Raw genomic sequence first — 24142 nt, 5'->3', positions numbered from 1 at the left:
TGGTTCCAGCAAAAGTTCTAGCCAGAAGCGAACAGCACAGCCCGGCTGTTTTATTCTGATGTGCCCCTTGGAAGTCTGGGGTAAATCAGTTTGCAAAATTGTAAGGCCAGCTGAGAATACTTTTAGCTTGCAGTAGGCTTTCTGCTTCAAAGTTCTGGAATCTAAGCTCTGGATATGGTCCTTCTGGATATTATCTGGTCCGGCAAAGTGCTTCACAAGAAAGTGGAAAGAGCAGTCCCTATCTGGCTTTCAGTGGTTCTTTTTATGTCTTTTGAAAATGGGTGGGAAGGCTGACTTTCTATGCCCAACCTTCTGAGGATCCTGATAGGCTAGAGGATTCTCTGTCGCCTGACTGGGGAACTGAGTTGAGTCATCCCGTGTCATGAGACATCATTTTTATGGCATACAGAAAGAACACTCCCCTTGTCACCTTGCACACAAATCTATTCTCGACTTAAATGCATATTTATCTATGTACAATTTTTCTAATATTATATGTCCAGTTAACATATTTCCTGTAGCGCCAAACCATCCGATCCCTGTCTTTGTAAGATGTTGTGTTCACTTCCGACAGAATTCTGCCTTTTTCATCCAGAACACAATCTCTAAACTTTTCCAGAATTTACACAAATGTGCACAAGGACATGTCCATGGACAAATGTCCATCAGATGATGGAGTGTCAAATTTTTAACATACAGACATTTGGAGTAATACCCTATTTTCCGCTACTACCCCCAGAACATACCACAGAGTCCTAACACCTCTTAAAATGCGCACAGAAAAAAAATCACAGGAATAATGATATTATTGATATAATTTTGACAATTATGTACTATGAATTATCCATCTTTCTAAAATTATGGTCTGGCCCCGAGGGGTGTGGTTTCCCAAAGCACATGGGGAATTTCTGGTTTGTCCACTTCCTCCAAGCTCAGCTGGCTCACAGAGGCAGTGCCCCTCCCATTTCCTTCCAAGAGGAAGCCATTTACGACCCCCTGATTTAACAATTGCTTGGAGCAAAGGGAAGTTCATTGTTCTGTTTTCCTGCAGTCCCAGGTACCCCTCCCCTGATTGAATCAGAGTGGTGCAGCAGAAGGCAGGCCAGGCCTGCGATTGCAGTTGCTGGGCAAGTTTCAACTCCTGTCGGGGGTAGTCGCCAGGCCGAATTCAATCTCCTTCAGCCAAAGGTCACTTTTGTTCCCATTTTTCTTCATTCAAATCAAACTTACAATTTTGACACGTTCAGCTAGAACGCTGATTCTAAGTTCACAACCATGACATTTAAGCAGTTGCAACCTATGTGACACTCAAAAGTAGGTCACTCATTTATTTTAAACATTTCGATTTTAGTGGCTTTAAATCCCATTTCACTTAAGCTGCCAACATCCACAGCTCAACCAGTTTTGTTATGAACATTATTTTAGGCTCTTCATCTTTCCAGATTTGGTATGCACACAAGACTTCATTCTACCAGACGTCTGCTGGTGTTCAGTAAGATTTTTGAATATCTTGTAATGTTTGAACTAGGCATTTTGAGCTTGCACTCAGAGAAACAAAAGGTGATTTCAAAGCGCTTTTTGAGCTAACAGGCACTTCTGTTTTTCCTTTGGCACCACGTTTCACTCATGGCGCTTCTGGCCCATCACGCTTGCACTGGTGGGTGGCGACCATTTTGGTGTGCGCAAAAAACTGCGCAGTTTTCCTGGATTCTGGCGCAATTGTGGGCTTTTTGGCCATCTTGGATTTTCCAAGCCCACAGCACCAAATGTTGCAGCATAATAACTTGAACGTGGGTCGATACACCTGACACACTCCAGGGGTGGTGAAGGTTTTCCCCAAGAGGTTCTACCTCGACCACCACTGTAGAGAGAACGAGGGCTGGCGAGACAACTAACAGATCTTCCCATTATCCGCTGGCCTGACACCACTGGCTGTTGAGCCACTCTTGCATGCGACGCGTGCGCAGCCGCACTTGGGGAACCAAGTATATGCATGACGCCATCATCCCTAGCAAAAAGCATAGCTTTGCGTACCGTCACCTCTTGACTGGCTACATACTGAGGAACCTGAGAGAACCTGAACCCTCTCGCTGTAAGGGAAGACTAGACCGTCTTCCATACGAATTAGAGCCGCCAGGAACTGTTTTACTTGGCTGGGGACTAAGCTGGATTTCTTTTCGTTGATAGAAAATCCCAGGCTGAACAGTAGGTCTACCGTTTTTTGGGTGTTCGAAAAACAAACGTCGAACGAGTGCTCCCTGATGAGCCAATCGTCGAGGTAAGGGTAAACTGGAACTGAAAGTCTGCACAGGTGTGCCGCTGCCACTGCCAGGACCTTGGTAAACACCCTTGGTGCCGAGGCTATGCCGAAGGGGAGTACCTTGAACTTGTAGTGTTTGTCCTGATTCACGAACCTTAGGAATGTTGTGTGCTCTGGCAGCATTGAAATATGAATGTATGCATCTTTCATATCCAATGTTGTCATGAAGTCCCCCTGTTTTAGCAATGGGATCACCTCTTGCAGTGTTACCATGCAAAACTTCTGGGGCTTTATGAACTTGTTAGCTGGGCGCAGGTCTAGAACAGGACGCATGGTGAGATCCTTTTTGGGCACAAGGAAGTACACTGAATAGATACCCTTGTTTACCTGAAGAATCGGGACGGCTTCTATGGCGTCCTTTCCCAGCAGCGCTTCCACTTCTTGGATCAGGATCTGCAGATGTTCCGATGAAAGGCGTCAATGTTTCGGCGGTCTGAACTCTGGAGGTCGCGCAAATTCCACGCAGTAACTGTGGGCGACCGTCTTTAAGACCCACTGGTCTGAAGTTATTCCCTCCCATGCCGATGTTAATCGCCCCCCGACCGGGGGGAGGGAACCAGGACTTGGTGGTCATTTCTGACCCGAAGTTGACGCTCCTCTGGAATTGGAGCCTCTGCCTCTATTCTTTCCGCGCATCTGACCACTCTGGGGGTAGTAAGTGGGGCTTGCAGCAGGTTGACTTGAGTTGAAGTTGCCCGTGCCGAAATTGTTTTGAGCGGCGCGGGCTTGTCCTCGAAAGGACCGCAGAGAATTACTGCCCCTCTGTGAAGAGGGTTTCTGGGAAATTTGGTGCAGCGACTTAATAGTCTTGTGCTCCTTCTTGGCTGTCTCCAACGCATCGTCTACCGCCTTCCCGAAGAGGTTGGTCTCTTCGATGGGTTTGTTGATAATGGATGCCTGGGTCTCAGGCCTGAATCCCGACGTGCGCAGCCACGTGTGCCTCTTTAGGAGAGTACCCTGTGCGAGAGACCTGCCTGCTGTCTCTGCGGTGTCCAGGGTATTCTTTACCACATTCTGATTGGCAAGTTTGCCCTCCGAGACAATGGCGAGAAGCTTGGCTCTGGTTAGTTCCAGAACCTCTTGAAGGCCTTCCTGGAGTAGGTTCCATTGGGCGTCGACGTAGGTCGCCAGTAACGTTGCGTTATTGGCAATCCGGACGGTATAGGCCACCGCCGACGTAACCCGTTTGCCTAAGGCATACAACCTTTTGGACTTCTTGTCCGGGGGTGACTCCTGTGGCAAGGGGAACCCCTGCTCTCTTGCGAGTGTTGGTCACCACCAGCGAGTCTGGGATTGCGTCTCCTTTGATATAAAGCGGGTCGGTGGGGGAGGGTCGGAAAAGTTTTTCGACCCTTGGGTTCACAGCCCTAGTCTGAGCGGGTGTGAGTAAGGAGGGGCTAGCCGTCTCTTTACAGAGCTCAAGAGAGGGATAGACTGGCTTAACTGAGGCTTTTCATTAATAATGTCCTCCCTGAAATCTTGTTCGGGCAAGGCTTCAAGCGTGGCAATTTTAAAGAATTCCGCTGCTTTTTTCAACATGTTGTTGAAAGCCATTTGATCATCCAACGGGGAAGCTTGTCGAATCGGGGTGGATGGGGGAGAGTCGAGGCAGACGATAGAGTTGTGACCGTCCTGCTCGGTGTCCTCCCAGTTATCTGTTGCTTCTTGATCTTCCTCATAGTTGTCCAGAAAAGAAGACTCCTCTTCTTCTGTATAGATGTCTCTATACGTGTCCATCTGGACATCTTCTTGATAGTCAACTTCGTGTTGGACATATAGGTGTTGGACATCTTGTGTCTGAGGGTTAGGGTCTACTCGAGCTTTTTTCGGCGGAGGTTCATCAGAAGCCCTGAAAAACTGCTCCAGCCGATCCAATGGACCTAGCTGAGTAGGAACCGTGTTCTCCGATCCTAGAGGATCTCCTCAGGGTGCTTGAGAGGGGTACCTGGCTTTCTTCGTAAGAGTCTTGGGGATCGTCTTCCAAATCGGATTGGCCCATAACTGTGGGCGGAACCGGTACTAGGCCCACCGCCATAGCAATCCTATTGATGCTCTTACGGATAGCCACCGAATCTTCGGGAGACAACGCCTCCGATGTGTCGGCAGTGGAAATGTCTTCCGCGGCTCCAGATGGGTCACCGGATGGCTTCTCGGGTAGAGGCCTACTCATAGTTTTCGGGCCTCTACGGGCCTTGGAAACCTTGGAATCCGTCGAAGTTTCTTGTTCTGAAACTTGGGCGCGTGTAGTTTGGGGAGTAGCGCCCTTGCAATGTTTGTTATGCCCAGTTGTCATGCGCTGCTGCGGATGCGGGGAAGTCTTCGGATCAGACCGATCCGTGGGCGCCGCCGACGTGTCCTGCGGACCCGTTGGCGCTTTCGCCTTCTTCGACGAAGTCGTCGAGGAGGGAGCTTGGGTTGTGTGCTTTGTGCGGTGCGATTGTACGCCCCTGTCCCCACTCTCCCTACTTTGTAGGCCGGCCAGAAGGCCCGACCACGTGGAAGTCCGAACGCCGGATCTTAGGCGCCGGAACCCACAGCCGTAGACGATTCCCCCGTAGTCTTCGTCGAATATGTTCTTGATGGGCGAAGTGACTTAACGGGGATTAAACCGACAATTTGGTAAGATAAACAATGTCTCATGAAGAGCTCCGCTATAGGGCGACCAGTTATCTGGGAGGAAAAAAACAATCTGATGGACCTCGGTGCGTGAGGGATTTTGGGTACTACACACGTCACACTAGGGATAGTGTTTCAGACACGCCTATGCCGACGTCCCCTTTTGGTCCCCGAAAGACCAGATGCAATACTCTGCGGTTACCACTGGATATCAGACCATATGCACGGCATGCGATTCTAAGCAGATTAACAAGCATCAGAAAAAATATTATGGCCAGATGACCCCAGCACTGGTATTCATGGACACATGAAAAAGGTCCTATGCTAATGGAAGTGCTAGATGTTTAATTATTTTTGTTTTGAAGGAAAGAATGGCAAGATCAAGAAATTACAACTCTGACTTTCTGACTGACATTCCGTCTAGTAAAAATATGTGGACAGACATTTTTGAATATTGTCTCTATTGCAAACGCCTGCCTTGTCAGTACCGTCATGATGGCTTTATTTGGAGACAACACTTTTGACAATGTGCAATAATCGACAATGGGGACGTTTCTGCTCATTACCTGCCTGTAGTTTATTCACAGATGTGTATATATATTTGTTATTCCGCCGCTAGAACTAGAGTTCTGATTGGCCAATGCCTGGTATGTAATCGGCAGATATCAAAGTTGCCAAATGCAAAGTTCAGGAGAACAGTATTTATTTCTATGGCAATATACTGATATTACCATAGACAGCTGCACATTCTTAAGTTATCTGAACAGCTTTATAGAAATACTACTAAATGGTAACCAATGCTCCTGAATATATAGCGCCACGAAGGAAGAAACTTTAAAAACTACCATGAATTTCAACAGTAAGATGACATTATTTGCTCTGTTACATAAAGGTGGAACACCTATTGTACTGTAGCATCGTACTATATCCCTTCTCCTCTCCGTATCTGGGCTCCAGATCACATTCAAATTCTGGGTGCTTCTGCTCTGTGATTCCCAGTTAACTGTGTCCTAATTCCTTTATTGGACTATATTAGTTTCCCTGATGTTATGGCTTGAATAGGTCTCTCTTTCTCCCCATTGGCTTTCTCCATCTTCCAAGTCTCTAGGGCCTGGGCAACCCGCGTACCATGATCCTTAAAGGGTCTCCCCCCAGGTATCATGGTACTCTTCACAGTGGTTACCCTCCTCTTCTAGCTCTTCTTCCTTGAATGCAAGTGGTTGTTGCTCTCCGCTACGCTGGATGTTCTTGCTCCCCTTTGCTTTCTCTCCTGCAGCGAAGAGGTCACAGTGTTCGCTCCCGTGGTTCAGTCACAAGCAAAGGACTCGCTCTGCTCTCCTTTCCTGGCTTTGGCAGCCATTTGCGGGCTCCTGGCCCACCATGTTTGTGTCATGGCCACGCCTCCGGGTAGGCATCATGTGCTTCACTGTTTCTGCTCTAGCTTCACTCAGCTTACCCAGCAGTGTATTTCCCCGATGCCCGCTCCCCTTCGTACCATTCTGGTTCCGCGCGGGTCTTCCTTCCGTTAACGTGGCTATGTCAGAGACTTGCCTCTTCGTGTGCTCTCTTTGCTCCATTCCAACATGACCGTTTTTTTTTTCTCAAAATTAGGGAGGCGGTTGGAGCAAATCGGTCATTATGGGATATTAAACTCATAGAAAGTCCCACATTGTTTCAAGTAAAGCACAAAGTGGTTTTGCTCACATCAGTTCTCATGTAAGCAGATCACTTTTTTGTAGTGAGTTCCACAGGGGAGTGAGAGTCCTTTTCCCCTGGAAGGGAGACACTCCCAGTGATGTCCCGCTTTTTCAAACCCCTAGGCCAGTTCTGCTTTGCAGGCTCACCTCCCTAGCCTCAAAGGGAGTGGCTCCCCTATGGAAGAAGTGACAAAGTTTCCAGATTCGTCACAGGTGGCACAGAGAAATGAAACCCGTGTAGCTTTACAGTTGAAAGTGCCTTGCACGATCACCTGTGTCGCTTCTCTGTTCTTGTATGCCCTCTCTCAAGAATGGTCGGTCCCTTTGCTAATCTGGGCTGAAGAGACTCACAGGGACACGGCCATCAAGGATTTCATGCTGGCTGGTACCAATTACATGAACAAAGGTGTGAGATTTAAGTTCTCAAACCCCAATCACAAGATTGCATCCATTCCAGCAGTGTGCAGTAACCAAATAAGTCATGACCATCACATCAAATGTTCCAAATCAAGATAAGAATTAACTAAAGACTCTGGACCTCCCAGTGATAGTTGCCAAATCTTGTCTTGACGTGTGATGGTTCTGGAAATTCTAGCCAGGCAAGTTACTAACATATATGGCCACAACTGCGTTGCACGCACAGTAAAAGGTATAAAAACTGGCGGTAAGGCCGCATTCCTGGGCTTCAAACAGGGGTCGGGCAGGTTCAACAATAATGAACTTTATTGTGTTAACATGATAGAAATACCACCTGTCAAGCTGGCCTCAACCCCCACCATAATCCCTACTTTTGACACATAGCACCCTGAAGATAGACACTTTTAAGAGCCCTATGGATTTGGCCATATCAAGAACAAGTGTGAAAATCGGTGACCAACACAAGCAAAATTAAAAAAAGACAAGTGTGCTTGTGCAATTTAGGACTGTCATATAGAAGGCACAACATCAATGTTACTGAATATGGGGGGACATGGAAGTACTCCTTGTTGGAATACATGGACACTAATTAAGAGCTATAGAGTAGGTATGCCCTCTTCCACTTTCTACTTCAAAGAAGATGGCAACATTGGCTTTTGTCCACTGTGCTGGCTATCCAGTAGTAGTTTTGCCTTTCTGTTAGATGGTCCACTCCATCTTTTAAAGGTATAGATGGGTATCCTCTGTGCTAGAATACTAGCATCTTCATATCTGATGCTTGAACATGATGCCAGTTCACAAGAAGCATTTTACGGGTGAACTATATGGACAGAGTTACAAGAGGTTGCACGTACAGGAGCCTATGCAATCCAATGTGCCACATTAAGAACTATCCCAGAATGACTACTTTTTTAAAAAAAAAGTTATATATTTGCGATTATTAGGAGACTTAAGCATCCGATTCTCCACTTTAACAGTAATAAAGTATTATTTGAATGCTTCCTAGAAAGCCATGTCGACTGTTTGCAAACCATTGGTTGGCTGCCTTGTGACCTTGATTGAATCCAGGGGAGTTGCTAGGTCTGGAAAAGACCCGAGGCTACGTTGATGTCGGAACTGTTGGGACTGGGGGCTAGCTAGTTTTTTGGCAGTAGCTCCTGAGATTCTATCCGGGGCTACAACCAAAAGATCAGGGGCTATAGCCCCCTTAGCCCCCCCTAGCAACGCCCCTGATTGAATCCTTGCTTACATTTTTTTTTAAACAACAAAATTAACAATGTAGACGAGTTGTGTGCCTAACATGGTACAGGATTGGCACGAAACCAATGTGTTATGTTCTATGTTGGCATGATCATCCTAAAGTCTATGCCAGTTGTCAGCTACATGTGAGAAGCGATCTGAGATTCCTTTCTCTACATCTCAGACTTCTAGAAAGTTGGCAGTTGCTCATCTCAGACATGACTGGGGAACAAGCTCCCTTAATACTTCTAAAGACTGCTGGGTTACCTGCTTAGATTGCTATCATGATAAACGGAAAAGGCCTTCCCTGTGAATATACCTCGCTCATTTAGGGTCAGAGTCAACACAGTGTTACCTCGCAACATATATTTTTTTGTGGCTGTACAGAGCTGCAACCTGGTTTTGCTTGTACGCTATTTGCAAACATTACTTTCCTGCCCCCATTTGCGAGTTGATGTCCGATTTAAACTGGGAGTGATGCAGTGATTTCTATCAGCTAGATCTTAGTAACCATATGTTGTGAAAATAAGTAATTTAACCAGTAACAATGTATGTCTTTTCAGGTTGCAGGCTTCAAAGATAGAATTGGCAGAAGACATCTTGAGTGCCCATTTGACTAGGAATCGAAGGCCAAGCTGATCTATGCCGGTAACTGACACGATATCGTCATGCATGGTGGGAATGGCATGACGTGGAAGCTACACTATGGATGTGACTAGAGTACAATACCAAAAAAATGAACATGCTGTATTCCCAGCATAGAGAATTCCAGGAATATGTCAGGCACTTGAGTTGGGGTGAACCAGTTAAGCTGGGTACAGCCGCATAAACAAAGTTTTGGACGGTAGGGACCTCAGGAATACAGTCCTGGGTGATGAGCTGGCATCATGAACTGGCCAGTACAACAAAGGCTCAGTGCAGGTCAGGGTTACATCTTTATTCAGTATTACATTGCGTGACTGTTGGGCACTATGGATCCTAGCTTCCAAGACTGCCCTATAGGTGCCCTTGTGCACCAATGGCCCCAACCGGTACCCTCAAAACCCTTAGCCCAAAGCGACCAGCATGTAATCAAGTAGCCAACATGAGAGAATAAAGGCCGAGAAGGAAGCTCAAACAATATGGTGTCATTTTCTTAAGCACAAGAATGCTAGCTCTGCTCCTTCTGGAAAAAGGTACCAGTCCAGCATACTCTCCAACAAATGAAACCACTCTGAAATCAGAATTCTTGAATGAATACGGAACAAATGGTAGCAGATCTTCAGTCACATCCTAAACCAGAAATGCAGAAACAGGCTCCAGCTTATTCTCAGAGGTTCCATGTGAAAACAATTGGCCGAGGGAGATTTCGGCTCATTTGGAAGCAACCCCCTTCCTGCACCCCCACCTTTTTTATTACCCAAATTCACCCCCACATGCATTTGCATTGACATTCAACTACAAATATAAGATGAATTCTCCCTCGACCAGTTCTGCTGTGGCAAAACCTCCCTACCACTTCCCAGAAGCATGAGCGTGCAAAGACAAACACAAGCCCATTGGCTGACCCTCTTATAAGATGCATGAGAAAGGAATGCTGTGTGGAACTAGGTAGCCATTCCCGGCGATGGCATACAGGATGAATTAATTATTTGCTTGATTGATACATCGTATCATATCTACAGTACCCACCGAGCATGGCCAACATGGAGGAAGGTGGGGCCTTTAGTAAGCACTGGCACTTACATGCCAACACAGTGGGCACAACTAAAGAAGACCATACCCAGTCACTTTGTCTTCAGCCCTGCCCTAGGAGCCTAAGAGGAACCAAATAAATGGGCATGGCAAGCGTGTGCTTTGGGGCAGTGCTGGAATCCCCAAGCCACACTCTGGCCATGTCCAGTGACTACTTCGATTGGTGCGGGGCCGATGTCCTTGCCCAGATATAGCATTTGGATCCATAGGGCATGGTCTAGACTTTGACTGGGGTAGGGTCTTTGGCTCGGAAATGGGAACCTTCTAGCACCCCGATAATCTCAATGGATTTGTCAACCAGCACAGGGCTGCAACTGCCCCCCCTAATCGCCCAGACCTACTGGGCATGGCTTGTGGTTGCTTTGGTCGAGGCAGGGTGAGCGGCCGAGTTATGGTTGTTTTACGATGGCGATAGAGAAGTTATGGTTGCTTATGTAATCATAAATGGCATTTTTATTGACCCGTGTTTTGCGTTACAACCTTAACATCCAATAATAAGCATTTAACCGTTTATTCAATTAATTTGAATGTATTTTTATTTTTAAGGCAAATTTAGCCATAATAGCCCTTTTACAAGTTTTTTTTGCACTTAATAAATTTATCATGTGGGTAGTTTAGTTTAAAAAAATAAAATAAAATAAAAATAAATTAAAAAAAACACATTTTGTATTGGGGGTCGTCCTTTAAAGACAGGACATACTTAATCGTAGCATTTAACCGGTGGCTGCAGGAACATTATCTCACCAACAAAGCAATGATTGTCCGTGCTTCCTCTGCGAGCTTATCTCCGTGTATGCAAACAAGAGTACATTGTATGCTGCTACTATACATTTGTGAAACCCACACCGTAGAACACGCTACTTACATTCAGATCCCTGAAGTGCTCGTTGTAGTCTAACGCATAGCCGACCACAAACAAATTTGGAATTTCAAATCCAGCGTCTTAATCAAAGGGAAAAAGAAGGTGGTTACTTTTCATCACAGTAACAGGAATGCTACAATGAAGAGCTGCAACATGTTAAATCGACATCATGGCGCCCATAGATTGTTTAGACAAAAAAGACTAGGAATCCAGAGCACATTTTTCATGACGCAGCACCCGGAGGGCAGTATTACATCATGACTAAGTGCACAACAATGTATTAAATTTAAAAAAATCCCCAAAATGGCTTCATTCTGTCATAGATAAAACACCTGAGATCAAAGGATATGCAAAATGGAGAGCTCCATTTTCACACGCAACACAATCAAAGCACAAGACTTTGTGCTTGCTGTGTGCAATCAGTGTGCTCTCAGCCTGTTCCGCCAGTCTCTTGTCAGGGAAAGAACAACCAGAGTAAGTGAAACAAACATTGGCAAACCCGACAGTTTTTTAGTTGTTAAATTGACTGCGCATGCCTACACACTGGTCCCTGGCAGGAGAGACCAGAGTGGCAGCCCCCATGGCTGCCGAACACTGCCATAGGTGAGTAGAGCAGCATCTCCTTGGCTGTACTCGCTTGCCTCTCAGTACTTTTCAGTGGGCACAGCTTGTCACGTGCCAGATCCGTTCATCTTTAAAAACCACACCAATGAGCCAAAACTAATGGTAGTGTTTACGTCACAAAATTACGCAATTTCACTTCGGGGCACTGGAACCCATCAGGCAAATTGATGTAGCCTCAGGAAACTGACGCTAAAGCATCACATAAAAGCCAAAAGTAATGGTAGGCCCTACACACTAACTAGGCAACCTCCAAAATGTCATCCTTCTCTCTACACACGCACAGTTTAAACATTTATGCCTCACGGTAAAGCACCACATATGAGCCAAAACTAAATTACCACTAAGTGCACACACATTTTTGAAACAAAGAATGGGAGGATGTCTCGGGAGGATAGCTCAGGGGCAGCATGATCGCCTAAGCGCGTTATAAACAACCATTCATATTCATAAATGCCAATACAAACAGACCATCTTAATGAGTATGTATTACATATTTTGTTTATGGGTCAATACACATAGGAAGGGACATATTCTTTTACTTGATCCTTTGTTTTTTAAAGGGGAAGTTCACTCAAAAATGTTATCGTCTCAAAAGATGAGCCATAATAAAAAATATATATAAAAAATATTTTTAACGAAAGTCCCCATGTAAAATTTTGAGCAAATGAGACTCAAAGTCAAAAATGTCAAGCACTAGGAGGCATCAATTTTGTGAAATGAATGAGCCTCCTGTGCTTGTGTTAAGCTCTGCTCTTGTGGCAATAATGAAGCAAAAGCCCCCTACTGGGAGCTTTGGCTTATTACAGCCAGAGAGCAGAGAATGCTGTCGGGCTCCTTCCTGCCCTGTGCTGCTGATGAGAGCTTCTTTGTGATTTTTTCCCCCCTCCTTTCCCAGGCTCCCCTCAGCTGGGGTAACACGGGAGAAAAGAAAGTCAGGGTAACTATGAATACTCTGCCGGCTGAGTATTCATAATTGCCACGACTTTAGTTGTCAGTTTCCCGTGCTCGGGAAACTAGAATAGAAAGTTGCAGCAATTATGAAACTCTGCTGGTGAAGTATTTATAATTGCTGTGCCTTTCATTTTACGTTTTCTGTGCTACCCTGGCCTTGGCGAGCACAGAACACGTAAAATGAAAGTCAATGCAATTACTGATGCGGCCTCTTTTCTTCATGTTAAGCTCTGCTCCCTGGCAGCAGTAAGCAAAAGCTCCCAGTAGGGGGCTTTCACTTGATTATTGTCGCCAGAGCAGAGCATAACATGAACAGAGGAGGCTGCTTAATTTCATAAAATGGATGCCCCACGTCAAACCTTTGAGCCTCATTTGATCAAAATGTTACATAGGAACTTTCTTTAAAAATATTTTATATATATATATTTATCATACCCTATCTTTTCAGACAATATTTTTGAGTGAACTTCCCCTTTAAGGTATAAATTAATGCCTTCTATGAATTGTTAAATATGTAACAAATCATATATAGTACACTTCGTTTTAAAGCAGTGTTTGCACTTCGTAAAAGACAATTGAGGTATAATCATACCAGTAAACTAGACCTCCGTGTCCATGAAGTTGAAACATTAGTGGAAAATGAATGATTAAGCAGTGTGTATATTAAGAGCAATAATAACGTGGAAGTGCAGACTTCACAGATGAAAGGTCAAAACTCAAAGGCTTTGTGTAGGATTAGTGTGAATATCAAGAACAGTGACAATAAAAACAAAAACAGAGCAAAATTTGATATTGCACCTTTAGCCCATGGTTAAAAAGGGTACTGATTTACTGGTGTGTACACACAATACGATTGACGTAAAATGTCACGAAGATATGACAAGCTTGATTTTCGAAATTCAATATTTTTTGCGCTCATGCTAACCACTTGATCATTTTTAATATTCAACACATGACCAGTATCTTAATTTCAAAATTCAAACATATTTAATAATGGCCATGTCAGCCAATATATTTTTTTACAGGGTCAATAAACTTAACAGCTCATGTAGCATATCACCACGAGTGAGTGGTCTAAATTAAGCAAATGTCACAGTGGCTTAAGAACCAGGTGAAATGATGGCAGGTTCTGCTCGGATCTAATGCCCAATTTCACCTTCACCATCAGTTTGAGAAATACCCATAGTAGAAGTATTAACACAGAGTTTCCAAACTATCAAGAGAATGAACATTTTGCTAACTGCTTTTTTTACAAAGCAGCAAAGAGAAAAGGTCCCTTCTAGCCACCCACAGTTGGTCAAATTGCAGTACCGTTAAACACTACTGGTCAAATTGCTATCATACTTGTATTTTTTAAAAGTGGTGCCTGGCCTCTTGGAATACTATTGTAGAGCTTAAGAATATGCTGCCACCATTAATCGGAGGGGCCGGGGAGGTGGGACAGCGAAGGCCGATAACCAGAGTAATAGTTTACAAAAATGGATAAATGCTCGAGTAAAGCCAGTGCTATTGGAGCAGCATCATTTGCGCATATGGGACATATCGTCAGGCCCCCAACACAGGTTCTTCCAGATCCTTTGTATATATTTTAGGGGACATCTGGCAGCCTCCCCGTAACAATGCTGAACAGCTTTATTTGCTCATTGACTAAAGCAGTTCTGAACATTAAGGCCACAAAAGCACCCATCAGTCATGTACATAAGGGCCATACCAACCCAGAAGAATCCACACTTCCACTCATCCTTACTGCCAATATGAATAGCACACCTCAACTCCAAACCTCCTCCCAGGCTCAGTGATCTCTACTTCACTCCCTGCCGTCCCCACGGTCCAGCCAGTCTCTTGTACAGGGAAAGGTTTCACCCCCCCCCACCACGCTGCACCAGCAGAACTATGACCATTTTCTCGCAGTACAAATCTGTATACTCTATTCACAGTACCTCCTTTTCACACATTATGATAATTTTCTATATGCTGACCTAGGTGTGGGTCAGTACTACCAAAAGTCAGTGGTCGCAATGTGTATAAAAAGATACGAATTTAAAAAAAAAAAAAAAAAACATACTTGGATCTGGTGACCAACGAAGTTTCATGTCCATGCCTGTGAGCAGCACACACATGCTACACTGCTCGTTGCACCTTGCTGGTTTGAACACCGGTTATGCTTCCACGTTATCATGCATTAAGGATACTTTAATCCATTTTTGTTGTACATGAAAAAAGTGAAAAGTGGTCTTCATCCCTAAAAATAGAAGCACAATCGCCCCTTCGTGGGTCATTTGGGACAGGGCACAGGTTACAATCTCAGGCTGGCTTTGCAATTGCTGTTTGCAAGCAGGCCTGTTCCAGGCAACAGACCTCCAGATGGCAGGTCAGACAAATAGGCAAGGGAATCTCACACTCCTCAGGGGGTGATGCAGGCAGAGAGGAGGACTTGGGCATGGATAGAAAGAACCCTCTGGGATTCTTTCAGACTAAAAAAAGGTCTGTGCGGAAGGGCAAGGAGTCCGTGTATTGGGGCAACCACTGTGTCCCAAGAAGCTTCCTGAAACCTGAAAAAAAAGTCTTTTCTACATAGAACAGATTTTGCACACTTGATTAACAAACTGATGCTCGTTTGGGAACTCAAAAGTAATGCATGTTGAGGGTCACCAGTTGTGCAATCACAACTCCTCAACATGCAATGCTTCTTGCTTCTCTTTTGCTCATGGTGTCACCTGTGCTCGACTTTTAGAGTGCTAGAACCACAACTCCCAACATGCAATATTGCTTGGGTATTGCTCTCTGGGCCAGGCCTATGCACTATATCCACTGCTTATTAAAGTCACAATCCTCCACCTTCAGGCGTCTTGGCTTAAGCTCACGGTTACCCTGTTTTCTCCCCTGGGGTCACCTGCATCCTCTCTCGCTTTGCCTTCCCACTCACCCTTCGGACCATCCTGCCCACCAGCAGATGTTAGCACTCTCTATGCATGTGGCTCCCTCTGTGCCGAAGATGCTTTGGCAGGGGCTTCTCTCTGCGGCATGCTGGATTTCCCATCGCTGCCTTTCTGTTCGCAAGGTACGACTCCCTCAACAGTAGTTCTCATCTCAAGCAGCTTCTCTGAGCTCTTCCTCACACCCCTCACCGATGCAGGCAGTTTGTCAATCAGGTTTGTCTGTACTCTTTCTATCCTCCCTTCAGCAGCATCCTGTTCCCCGCTCATCCTCGTAGATGCTATTGGCGAGGTGCTTCTTCGCACAACCTTACTACTTCCGGGACTGTACTTGTAGAGAGGCTGCACTGGATTCACACTTGTGGTTCGTTGCCCCCTCCGTCCTCAACATAAAATGCAGATTTTCCATGGTAACATGCGGGAGGGACTTTATAATATGAAGCGATGAGGCCTGTTTTTTTATCCCACCCTATTACAACAGTGTAGTGATTTCAAAATAGCACAATGTATTTTCTGATTAAAAGTCAAAAGTTTGAATTTTGCTCTGTGCCCATTGGCCTCCACAATGAGCTAATATAATACGAGCATACTGCTGGTTCATCCTTTGATCAGACAAAATAACTGGATAAAAAAGGCTGCAATTATCTCCATTTTATAATTATAATTCGCAATTATAATTGTTCTTTTCCAAATCGCTTAATACCAGCGAGTGGTTCCCAAGCACGGGATCGGGATTTTAACCTGTGTAGCGCTGCGCTGTTTTGCTTCCAAGACAAAAGCATTGGGTTGCCCCTGAGCTATCCTTCCTCACCTTTTAGAATTGTAGGTCTCCTAAGAAGGGTTCTGTTCTCCACAGGTGGAGAGTTCCCTTAAGGCCCGAGGTAAGGTAGTTCAGGTGTAGCTTCCTGATGTAGGTTCTCTTAGCGATTCCCTCAAGCCCACCAGGCTCTGTAAGTGGCAGTGTGGCAGAGTAGCTCAGGCCTAACTCCCAGGAGGTGGAGTGGGGGCGGGGCGGGGGTTGATTAACAGGTACAGTATACACTTTTCGTTAATATGAAATAAGAAAAATGTCCATACACTATATTGCTTGAACAAAATCTTTGTATAAAAAAAAGCAAGAGAAAAATCACATTTACAGGTAAGTAAACCTAGTAAAAAAACATATGCCAAAATGTAACAAGTAAAACAGCTTCGAGAATAGTTTTCAGAGTTCAGCATAGTCTTTCCCTGAAGAACAAAAGAGGTAGCATGTAAACACACTTTTCCTATCCAGGCCAAAGAGTTTCAAGGGACCAATTATGCAGATTGTGGGCAGTCTTCAGGAGGAAAGTGTAACCTGCCAAAGTGTCCCACGGAGCAGTTTCTGGAGCTCCAGTGGAGGGAAGTCTGCAGAGGACCCTTGATGAAAAAAAAGGGATACAGGAAGAAACAAATGAAGAAAGAACTTGCCAGCAGTGCCGGAGAGTCAGCGGAAAAATACCCTGGGACGAAAAAAGAATTTCTGAAGCAGGCATTTGGGGGCTTCCAGAGGCAGTAGATGGGCACATTGTTTGCCAACTACCTTATGTTCCAGCGACAACACACTCCAGTGCAGGAGAGAGCCCAAGACCCTTGAAAAGGATGATTATTTAAAATGTGGCAATTTAACTACCGAGGGTCAGAGACGCTGAAATTTGGGACAGATGCGGTGTCGGAGATGGCTAAAAAAAAAAACACTCCCAGTTTCAGAGGCGGTTCAATTGTTTTTATTAAGGATTTTGTGGGTACCATGGCACCCTTCTCTCTCATCTTGTGCAAAATCTCCACCCTAACCCAGTTGTCCCTGGACTCAGGATAGTAAATGCAGAAGATTGACCCCTACTATTTAGATCCATCTTCTGCTGCTGGTGAGGACCTAAAGGCCCAACATCTTATCTTACTCGACTCCCTCAGAAAATTCCTAACTCTCTGTATACTATCCAGTGGTTAGTGTTCTAAGCTAAAGTAGGATGAGGCTTGCAATAACGATGTTGGATTAAGGCCTCTTCTAACAGGCTCTCTCTCACACCGCTCCGCTTTCTACTCTTAATGCTTCGTCACTCGGCTTCCCTCATTCCGCCAACCTCAGTCCATTTGATGTTTGACTCCTCCTATGTCTTGCCTCCACCCTTTGACGTTACTCCTCCTGCAAGTTCTACTTCCTCCTCCACATTACTACTCACTCCCCCTTTCAAATTACACAAACACCCTCCTTTTCCCCATTAACATCTGCTTCACAACCACTCCTTACACTAACCTTTCTACACAATTGCCATACAAACACGCACACTCACACTGCAGTACCACTTCCACTCTCTAGCCAATAGCCCACCTAATCCACAAATAACCTGCACAGACCACTGCTCCTTCCTCCAACCTACTGATCTCCTGGACATCACCCGCCACCACCCCAGAGCACAACCGAATAACCCACATTTCCTGCTTTCGGTTGATATTCCTCATTCTTGGCAAGGTTGGATCTCTTTTCCAGATGTTAGATTCTTCGCAGCAGGGACACCAGCTTCTGGATCCAGTGATGCATGCATGCATGCATGCATGCATGCATGCGAGCTTCTTGAAGATAATGCCTTCCAGCAGGAGCAGTGATCCATTTCTTTCTTCCAGATCAGGGGAAGGAACATCACAGTCAATGCCTACTGGTCTTCGAAAGAGGTAGAGTTTTGCTGTTGGATTCGGTGGAGCACCAAAGGATGCTGGCACAGAGCTTCCGTCCTTCCTCAAGCAGCAGGTCTTCCAGAAATACAGGTACAGAGTTCCAGCATTAGTCAAAGGGGGAATGCATGTATCCTCCTCAGCAGGCAGGGAGTGAACACAGCACCCAATCACACACCAAAACATAATTCAAACAGATGGGTGGTTGGTAAATGGCCAGTCATTGCTCCATGTGCACTAATTAATTCTAGAAGGCTCCTACAAGGATGGCTGACACTGACACGGACACCGACACCGACACCGACACTGACACTGACACTGACACACACACACACACACACACACGTGACCCCTCAGGTGTTTGTGGCAAACAAACAACCTACATTTTGTGAAACAGAGGAGGGGTTCAAAAAGGACCCAGCCAGGTAGAATGGATTTCACCAAGTATAACAATATGACACAGGCAAAACAAATGCCACCACCAGCTTAGCCACATGACCGGCCAGGAGGGGGTACCCTCCCTGGGACACAAGTGGAAACATTTGGGGAACCTCTGTCTTAGAAATCCAAAGGAATCCTAAGGCAAAGCACATAAAACAGGGCCATACTGTCAGTGAGGCTTTGGATTAAAAAGGAGTGCGGAAGCCCCCTTACTGCGAACGAACATGGGTCAAATACCCTGTTCTATGGAATTTCTTCCACTTAGGAGGGCCTACAACCACATTTTAGCTCACTGCACCTTTCACAGAGAAGACCCTTTGTCCCACTCACAAAGGCAGTCCAGCGCGGAAATGCTAAGATTAAGCCTGGCTTTGAGGAAAAATAAAGGTCAAACTACAAAAGTATGTGGCCATGAGGGCTTTCTACCCGACAGTCACACATTAAAAGGAAGGGTTGAGGCTGGATTTGGAAATAGGAGGAATGGACTAAGGACTGAGCTGGTGGTTAGACCTTTTGAAATTAATTTCTTTTACAACATTTGTACCCTGGTCTTCTGGGAAATGAAGTTAACATTTTTATTTTCCTGCTCCAATAACTACAGGAAGTTTAAGTATAACACACCTACATGTCTGACTCAAATCTTTACAGCTATTCTTACACCAATAATCCGTAGATTAGAGATATGCATTTTGTCAAGTACGGCCAAGAGGTTTTATGTTGTTATACATGCAGGCTTGGAGACATACCTTTATTTTGTTACAAGATTTCTGTAATTGAAACAAGGTGCCAGATCTACGTTGGAGAAATGGCTATTGCTGGCTCCCTGTATGAGAGTCCTTTGAAGAATGGATGGAGGAATGGTGGTTTGTCCGAAGATTCAGGGCCCTTAAGTGGAGAACATGAGCTGCACTGAACTTCTAAGTCGCCACACTGCAAGTTTATGACTTGCCTTAAACAGGGAAACAGGTTTTCTAGTTTACCATGCCTTTGATGTGGTGCCAGTCACAACATCACAGCAGGATGTGTATTTTCAGTGCTCAGCAAATCAAATCTGTAAGGAGTTCGGTTGCATAACTTTGAACTATTTTCAGAAGACTTCTTAGGGACAGACCAGCATGTGGATAACAGCATTTAGATTATTAAAAGAAAATCCTGCTAAACAGAATGCTCAGACGGGCGCAAAAGATGGAAATAGATTTGTCCTTTCATGGATAGTGTGAAGAATCTGATTGGATTCTCCCCAGAAACCTGGTCTGGGTCCCTTCTCATGTGGCCAGGGAAAGGCAGACGCTTTCCGATCCCGACCCTAGGGATGGTGTACTGCAGGAAGATCACATGGGGTGAGGGCGTGAACAGACCAGGAAGACTGGGATGAACCCAAGTTTAACTTTACCCATAATCCCACACTTTTTATGGCTTTTTGCCAAACTAAAGAAGTGGAAACCCTAACCTTGATGAAGTACATGCCCCAGAATCCTAGCGGGACTGAGACGAGGAAGAGGGTTGAAGAAGAATGTAAATGCAGTCAGTCAATTAGGCCTAATAACCAATGCAGGAGTCGGGCAATTGAAACTAATGGCTCACACCTGAAGCCAATTGCCAAACCTGTGAGGCATAAAAGGCCCCAGCAGAAGAAGAGCGGAGGAAGGGGCTGGAGCAGGATTTGCAAGGCTGGCAGTAGTAGTAGAAGAAGAAGAGCAGCACGAGGCTGGCAATTCACGAGGGAGTGGGAGCACAGAAGGGACACCGGAACGTGGAGACAGCAGATTTTACCTGCAAATTCTGAGAAGGTCCTGTGTTCTCAAAATCTGTATTGCCGTGGCTGCAAAGAGCAAGACGTGCCGAGGGTAAAGTGCATGTGCGCCGAGATGCTGTGATTGCAGAGCCATGACCGTTCTGAAGCCCAAGGCCAGAAGCAGAAGGCAAGCAGAGTCTGTGGAGTAAAAGAGACTCTTGGGAATCGTGGCAGGACCAGAGACACCTGTGCTGGAGAAGGGTGTGGGTAGCAAGTGAGCCCAAACCAGCAGTAGAAGTTGATTACGTCAGGAAAGCGAAGCAGCCCGCAACTGCATGGTCCCTGGAGCCAGTGAATGAAGCTCAGCATTCAGGTTCACTCAGCATACCTTGTCTGTAACTGTAATCAGCTCTAAAGTAACTTGCGTATGCTTGAAAGAGTAAAAACTGTTTGTTGTTCTAAAACCACTTAACACTGGAAATGTAGCATGCGCACAAATAGTGAAAGCCGTAATGTTTGCGTAAGAAGTAAACAACATTACATCTATTGTTGAACATTCTTTCTGTTTCTGGAGGGGTCGCAAGTCCTTAATTGAAAAGAGAACACTTGCGAGAATCATTCCGAAAGCTTAACGTTGACTTTTCACAAGAGTTACAAGTGAATACAGCATCAAAGGAAGCCCACGTGTGGCAATTCTGCTTCCAGAGAGAAGTCTGAAATCATCTCGGTTTTATTATACAGGAATACAATTACTTGAACACCTTTAAGGTTAAAGATCTATCTTAAAGAGTGGTTGTGTGTGCCTAGTTATGTTTTTCCATTGAAGACTGAACCTTGTAGTATCCTGAACTATCAGTCCTTATTTCCAGAAGTTGTTATACGGACGACGAGAACAAGCATTTCCCATGTCAAGGGGCAAACCCTTTCCATAGTGAAACAAGTCCTGTTCGAACCTATCCACCCAGACTCTAAAGTTGTTGATGGTCCAGTGGCCTCTGATGCAAGTGTGGCATCGTTACCTGAAGCTGAAAGAGTGCCACTACAGCTTCTGGGTAGTTCCTGGAATAGGGAAGGTGCGAGTAAAGCTGGGCAAGGGAGCTCGGTGCTTGTAGAGAATATAAAGGAAACAACCTGTAACGCTGAAGACTGCTGAAGCTGAGAGGAGGTCAGTCTAGAAGTAGAGGTAGGTTATACTTGAGGCAGTGAGACAGACGGAAGAGGCAAAGAGGCTTCCCCTTTCAGAAAGTAATTGGAAGGAAGAGTAACTTGCCTACCTGTAGAGGTCGAAATGCCTTGTCTTCATATAACTAATAATTCCGAAATATAAAACTGAAGCAGAGTACCTGAACTGTGTGGGCGTATAAAACTGTCAGTGGATGTCACATTGAAGTGGTTTGGAAAAGTGGCCTACTGTGGGACAAAGGTGACTGTTCTCACAGTAACATCAGTAGAAGGGTGGTTTTTCAGAGGAAAGCAGCAGCCCAAAAAGAAGCATCCTTGTTCTAATTAAGTATAAAGTTGGAGCTAAAGACGTTCTATACCGATTATTTGAACTGTGGCAAGATATCTTGGAAATAAGGGATGCAGGATTACCATGGGCACTATTTTCTTGACTGGAATTGGAAGGGGACCTTTTCAACCAAAGCTGGGGAATTGTTAAGAATAGAATTTTGTTTTGTCTTGGAACTTACAAGAAGTGTAAGACTTTATTTTGAACATTTTGAAGAACGGATAATAACTGGTTAAAGACTTTTCCTTTTGTTTGAACATTTTGACGTGGACTTAAAAATCCTGGGGAAGGGATTGTTCAATTATTGTTTATTATTTTATGTTATTTTATTATTTGCTTTAAATGTTTTGTTGTGTGAGGGCCAGTTTACCTATGTTAGGAATTGTTCGCTTAGCCTTTACAGTATGTAGGGAATTCCCTAATACAGTAGGGCAAGCAAGGTTTTATTTGCAAAGTGTTACTTTAATAAAATGTCTGATATTGAGAAAGCTACAAGCAGTTGTCCGCCTCACATTACTGACCCCTCACATACCAGAGACAAGTGCAGTGCATATGCTTAAGAACTGTACCAGAGAGAAATTGCAGGTTTTGGGACTGCACAGGTAGGTGTTATGCATGTGCAAGGTATTGATGCAGGTATTGTATTTGATGTTCGTGTCGGCAAGAGATCTATCCTTGTAATTCCTAGTCCACCAGACATTGGACCTCATAAGTTTGACGTTAATTCCGTCGGAATACAGCAAACTCACCTACCATTTCTGCCACCCGAAATCCTGGTATTACCGGGATATTATAAGCGGCGGAAACACTGGTAAACCTCAGGGTCCATGGCTTACCAGAGGACTCCATGGAGGAGACAGCTGGTATTTACTGCACTGGTAATTCCGGTGCAGGAAATACCAGCATTCATTTTCAAGTGGGGGCCCGATTTACTTCCAGCTCTTTGTTGGAGGTGTATCAGTGAACCCCCAAGGAAAGCTTGCAGTTTTCCGCTGTGGTAAAAGTGCCGGAATTAACGGCACCTTTACTGGCATTTTTCCCACACAAATAAACTAGTAAAATGGGCCATTGCCAGCTACAGTCTGGACGTTTGAATTATGACAAGTATGATTTGATTATACTGATCCGAGATGATATGGCAAGAAAGAAATGGCCCGATTCACAAAGCGTTTTTTCAATGGGATTGCTGTGTCATTATAAAATACTTCTGTGAATCAGGCCCATCAATTTTCAAACCCGTAACCACAAACAAATCTTTATTGTCCTGTGGTGATTTGGGGTGCCCGTGGCCCGGGCAAAGCAATGACCAGATAGCCACAGTGGGCAAACCACAACAAATTGCTGACCAGAGTGGATGTGCTTTTGCTCCAGGATCTATGGGAAGCATTGACCACCTGGTCTACTGTAGGATGTCCGAATGGATATGGATTTTGCCCAAGTTACCTCGGAAACACAATGGATACATTAAATCTTTTGTTACTGGTATACACAATTGGGCGATGCTGGGCGAACTGCAGTTGCAGTTTTAAACCCCCTTTACATCTGCTCGCTCCCCCTGTCCTGAATGTGTTATCTGTGTGCTTTCAGTGAAGGCATTTGCAGTTTTGCCAGAAACACTCAGCTGTATGTGGGACCCTTATTTGACGATGGCCATGATAGTGACTACATTCAAAGGGTTGGACAATATCCAATGCTGGATGGAGTTAAGCAAGATGTGATTGAATACAATTATAGATACAATTCTCACAGTACCCTTATGTTAGCCACTTTCTCGAAAATTAGGATGCATTATGACAGGTTGTTCAAGAATCCAAAACACCCGATGAAAACCTGAATCTTAATTATGATTTTACAACTAATTTTCATTTTCTTTCAATAATCAAGGAATCCAGGCAGCATTATAATTTGATTGCAGTTATTCCAGAGAAATTACTGCCAAATTAGCCAATTCAACTTTTACGGTAGATGGTCTGTATAGCGAAGGACTAATGCCCCTGTGTGCATTAGTCTTTCTTTTAAAACAATAGGTAATTCAGTCAATGCTCTAGGACCCTGCCACCTTAAGCCAGCAGACAGGTTGCAGAAAGGCATGAAAAGGCAAGTCGGAAATCTTGATACTCTCTTACATGGCCAATCTAAAAGCCCAGAAAAGGGAACTGTGGATCATAAACCTATGCGTGTGCTGGTGGGCTAGATAGGTACCAGGAACACCTGGAAGAGCGAGTGTGGGAATTACCAGCAGCCTTCCGTGGGTGTTTGGTTTCTTGAACAACTTGTTAGAATGATTGGAAATCCTAATATTTGAGAAAGTGGCTCTGTATATGCAGGTGCAGGTATTGTCAACGGCCAAGATAATGACTGCTCCAGTA

General features: G+C 44.9%; 1 protein-coding gene across 1 annotated transcript in view; it reads right to left on the bottom strand.

The window, feature by feature from the left end:
- PRTFDC1 (phosphoribosyl transferase domain containing 1) overlaps positions 1 to 24142 on the bottom strand; it is a 394648-nt gene that overhangs the window by 19246 nt on the left and 351260 nt on the right. The window contains exon 8 of the mRNA XM_069648160.1: positions 10889 to 10965. Within this exon, the coding sequence (XP_069504261.1) occupies positions 10889 to 10965 (77 nt within the window). The remainder of the gene's footprint in view (positions 1 to 10888; positions 10966 to 24142) is intronic.

This window comes from Ambystoma mexicanum, chromosome 2q (genome assembly GCF_040938575.1).
Source record: "Ambystoma mexicanum isolate Mex_15411 chromosome 2q, UKY_AmexF1_1, whole genome shotgun sequence".
Taxonomy (NCBI): Eukaryota; Metazoa; Chordata; class Amphibia; order Caudata; family Ambystomatidae; genus Ambystoma; species Ambystoma mexicanum.
This window is presented reverse-complemented; position numbering and strand designations above follow the sequence as displayed.